Here is a 3,869-nt window from a genome sequence, read left to right on the forward strand (position 1 = left end):
GGGGGGGGGAAGCGGGCGGACGGACGGCCGCGCTCACCGCCCCGTCCCGTCCCGCAGGGACGCGGAGGACGCCGTCTACGGGCGGGACGGCTACGATTACGATGGGTATCGCCTCCGCGTGGAGTTCCCTCGGAGCGGCCGGGGCACCGGGAGAGGCGGCGGAGGTGGCGGAGGGGGTGGAGCCCCCCGGGGCAGGTACGGCCCCCCGTCCCGGCGCTCGGAGTACAGAGTGATCGTCTCGGGTGAGTCATTGTTTTTGTTGGGGTTTTTTTTTTTTCTTAACCCAAACGCTCCCCCGGGGTCCTGCGGGCAAGCATCCCGGCGAGGGGTGATGCAGCTCCAAGTTTCCTAAAAAGCCATCGCCTCGCGTAGCCTGGGAGGAATGCTGTCCGTAGGATGCAAACAGCTCCTCGAGGCAGCCCGTCTGCTTGCTAAATAGCCTCTTTTGTTTACTGCGACCTGACGCTGTGAACTACAGGAGGCGAGAATACAGCCGGGTTTTAAAGCGATGCTTTGCTTTTTATATAGGGCTGCCTCCAAGTGGAAGTTGGCAGGATTTAAAGGATCACATGCGTGAAGCAGGTGATGTATGTTATGCTGATGTTTTCCGAGATGGCACTGGTGTCGTGGAGTTTGTACGGAAGGAAGATATGACCTACGCTGTGCGAAAACTGGATAACACTAAATTTAGATCTCATGAGGTAGGTTTCATACTTACTTTCTTTGGCCAGAATTGGATACAAGGGGCTTAACAGTAGGATTTGAAGGTAAGGAACATGTGGTGTTCATTGTTTATATACAAAGCAGCTAAGTAAGTCTGTGGTCAGTTTGTCAGGAGATAGACTTTAAAGCTTTGATGTCTATTTCCATGCTGTAGTAAACAATATCTTCAGTCTGTCAGCATGCCTAAAAAAATGGCCCTAAAGCCTAGACTTTTCAATCGAAAGTTCTGTCTATTCAATAGGGAGAAACTGCCTACATCCGTGTTAAAGTTGATGGCCCAAGAAGTCCAAGCTATGGAAGATCTCGGTCACGCAGCCGTAGTCGTAGCAGAAGCCGTAGTCGAAGCAACAGCAGAAGCCGCAGTTATTCCCCAAGAAGAAGCAGAGGATCTCCACGCTACTCTCCCCGTCACAGCAGATCCCGATCTCGTACATAAATGATCACTAGCTCTGATCTTTTTGTAGAACCCCATGTTGTACACAGTTTTCCTTTACTTAGTACAGTCTTTTGTTTTTTTTTTAAATTCAAACTGTTTTATTCAAATTGGCTGAAGTGTTGAATTGCATTCTTGTGTAAAATCCCTAGTGAGTATTTGCTCCTTAACATCAACATTCCCCTCATGTCTTTGGTAAATTGTATTTTAATTGATGTCAGTCAGGATTGTTTCAATTTAGTTCTAGTTAAATACCAACATTCTTCGAACTGTGGTATTGCTGTGTAAATGTCTCAGTGTTCAGCTATGGTTTATACGAGCTGGGGATGTTGGGATGTTTGTGGCTAACTTGTCTCTTCTGGGGGATCTTATATTTTATCTTGCCTTTTCGTGTGTCTTTCTGTAGACATATCTGAAGAGATGGATTAAGAATGCTTTGGATTAAAGGATTGTGGAGCACATGTCAATCATTTTAGGATTGTCAAAAGGAGGATTGAGGAGGATCAGATCAATAATGGAGGCAATGGTATGACTCCAAGTGCTATTGTCACAGATGAACTTGGCAGTATTGACCTTATACTGAGAGACAGGTTAATTGAGTACGTGCACCTACGTGTCACTTCAGGCATGTTCTAGTTACCGCAGACTACAATTGCTCTTTTCTTTAAAACTTTTGGGGGGGGGCAATTGTGGCTAAATACTTGCTTTTGTAATTCTCTATTTCATTCTAGTTTTTTAAAGGACTAAAGTGGGACGGGGGTGGGAGTATTGGTTTACTTTGTCATGCAGCATTTGGTTACAAGTGTTAATGTTATGTAGTATTCGTACACTTGTAGTAGATCAAGGGTATCTTTAAATCAGAGTATAATATCAATACTGCTAAAATCTGCATGTCCTCTGTGTGACTGATACAGCGTTGCTATTTCATTTTTTTTAAGTATCAGAATGAAAGCAAAAATAGAAAACCTAGTTGGGAGTAATTTCTTAAGTCTCAGCCCTGCCCCCTCAGACTAATTGACTCACCGGTATGTTTGAAAACTCTGGTTAGTTAATTTTGTTACCTTCCAGCTGGGAGTGCTAGCTATAGTTCAGACATACAGTAGGTGGATAGCTTTAGCAGTAAGCTTTTCCAGTTTCATGAACATTTTTTGCAACCACAAAACCGGTAGCACACCACCGTACGAGCAATGAGTATGTTGGCATTTTCAGTTGACATATTGTAAATATTACAGTGTTTCCTCCAAGTAGTAATTAATATTTCTAAAAATTATCTGAGCATCACCATTCAAAAGTTTGTTTTGGGGAATTGATAGTTATTAATGTACATCTGTATTAATTGATGGCAAACATAACTGATCATTCCCCAGAATCCTATTTTTTCATTACAGTATCTAACTTTTTGCCTCCTCTTTTTTGGTTTTGCTGGTTATAAAGGTTTGGATTGGAGAGGGCTCACTGGATCCCAATCCTTGGAGCTGGATCATTGGATTCAAATCATAATGTGGATAGGATAGGGAGGCTGAATTACAAGGATTCATGGAGCGGGATCAAATTACCAGGAACATAGGAGTGGATTCCTGCCCCAACCAAACCGCATTCGTGTGGATTTTTTTTATTCAACTCAATTGGCTATTCCAAAGATTTTTTTTTCCTATTTTTGACGATTGGAGCCCTTAAGATGCACGATGGAGTTTTTCATTTTTTTGGTAAAAGGAGCAAAGCAAGGACCTGGAGAGGTACGCTGGAGCAATCTCCTTGGAAGGATTCAGCACGAGTAGATGGTAAACGTTAAAGGGGAAAAAGGGGGGTTTGTTTAAAAAAAAAAAGTAAAAGTCATTTCTCTAAATTTAAAGACAAAAATTGGAGTTAAAGATTGAGTAGGTTTTCAATTGGCTATTGCCTTTTTTTCTTTGACAAATAAAATTTTTAAAAAAAACATGCATGGTTGTCATCATTTGTTGCCAAGAGTCTTAGTCTTCGCTTGCCACTGTAGCATTGTTAAATCACAAGTTTTCAGACAAAAGGCTTTTGTGTTCAACAGAGATGTAGTGTTTCACAGGAAGCGTTGATGTTTGAGCCTCTCCTGAATAAAGGATCAGTTCCCTGGGAAATGGGTGGAATTTATTATATGAGTAGGTGAAAAGGGGAAAAGAAAGAATTCTCACTGCTTAAAAGAGGATGCTTTAATATTAATGTTGCTAATGATAACTCTTCTGAAGAGATCACAAAGGGAAAACGTGAGAGTAATCGGGCTTGGCGCTCCCCCCGCAATGCTCGGGTAGAACGGGTGTGTGTAAACCCTCCAGGTGCCTGCAGTCCTTGAGCGCTGGTGGGCTGGGGGCAGCGCCCATCAGGCAAGTAACCATGCGGGTTATGGAGGAGCCAGGTTATTAGCGGCAGGTAATTGCACTGAGTGCAGTGGCTGAGCTGTTGCTGCTGGGGTAATCGTAACCCTGCGGTGAGCGCAGCTTGCGGCCTGGCTGGAAATGCGGCACCTTCCTGGGGTTGAATATTCTTGTAGCTTAATCAGAAGTAGGTGAATATTCCTTTGGTTGTCTGATGAGAAATCAGTGGTTATCATTGAATGTGTTTAATTTACAACGAATTAAAGAGCAAAGCGTCAGCACAGAGGAGAAGGGTGATTCTTCCTGCACAGCGTAATTGCCAGCTCGTAGGACTGTCCTAGGGAGTGCAGAGCAGGTGGTGATCAGGT

At 43.6% G+C, this 3,869-nt stretch overlaps 1 protein-coding gene across 1 annotated transcript in view; it reads left to right on the forward strand.

Moving 5' to 3' along the window:
• SRSF1 (serine/arginine-rich splicing factor 1) overlaps positions 1 to 2,974 on the forward strand; it is an 11,072-nt gene extending 8,098 nt beyond the window's left edge. The window contains 6 exon segments of the mRNA XM_010573964.1: positions 58 to 242; positions 529 to 701; positions 965 to 1,039; positions 1,041 to 1,151; positions 1,563 to 1,682; positions 2,591 to 2,974. Coding sequence (XP_010572266.1) covers positions 58 to 242; positions 529 to 701; positions 965 to 1,039; positions 1,041 to 1,151; positions 1,563 to 1,601 — 583 coding nt within the window. The 3' untranslated portion in view covers positions 1,602 to 1,682; positions 2,591 to 2,974.
• Positions 2,975 to 3,869: the final 895 nt, after the last annotated feature.

This window comes from Haliaeetus leucocephalus, unplaced genomic scaffold, assembly GCF_000737465.1.
Source record: "Haliaeetus leucocephalus isolate CR32 unplaced genomic scaffold, Haliaeetus_leucocephalus-4.0 Scaffold395, whole genome shotgun sequence".
Classification (NCBI taxonomy): domain Eukaryota; kingdom Metazoa; phylum Chordata; class Aves; order Accipitriformes; family Accipitridae; genus Haliaeetus; species Haliaeetus leucocephalus.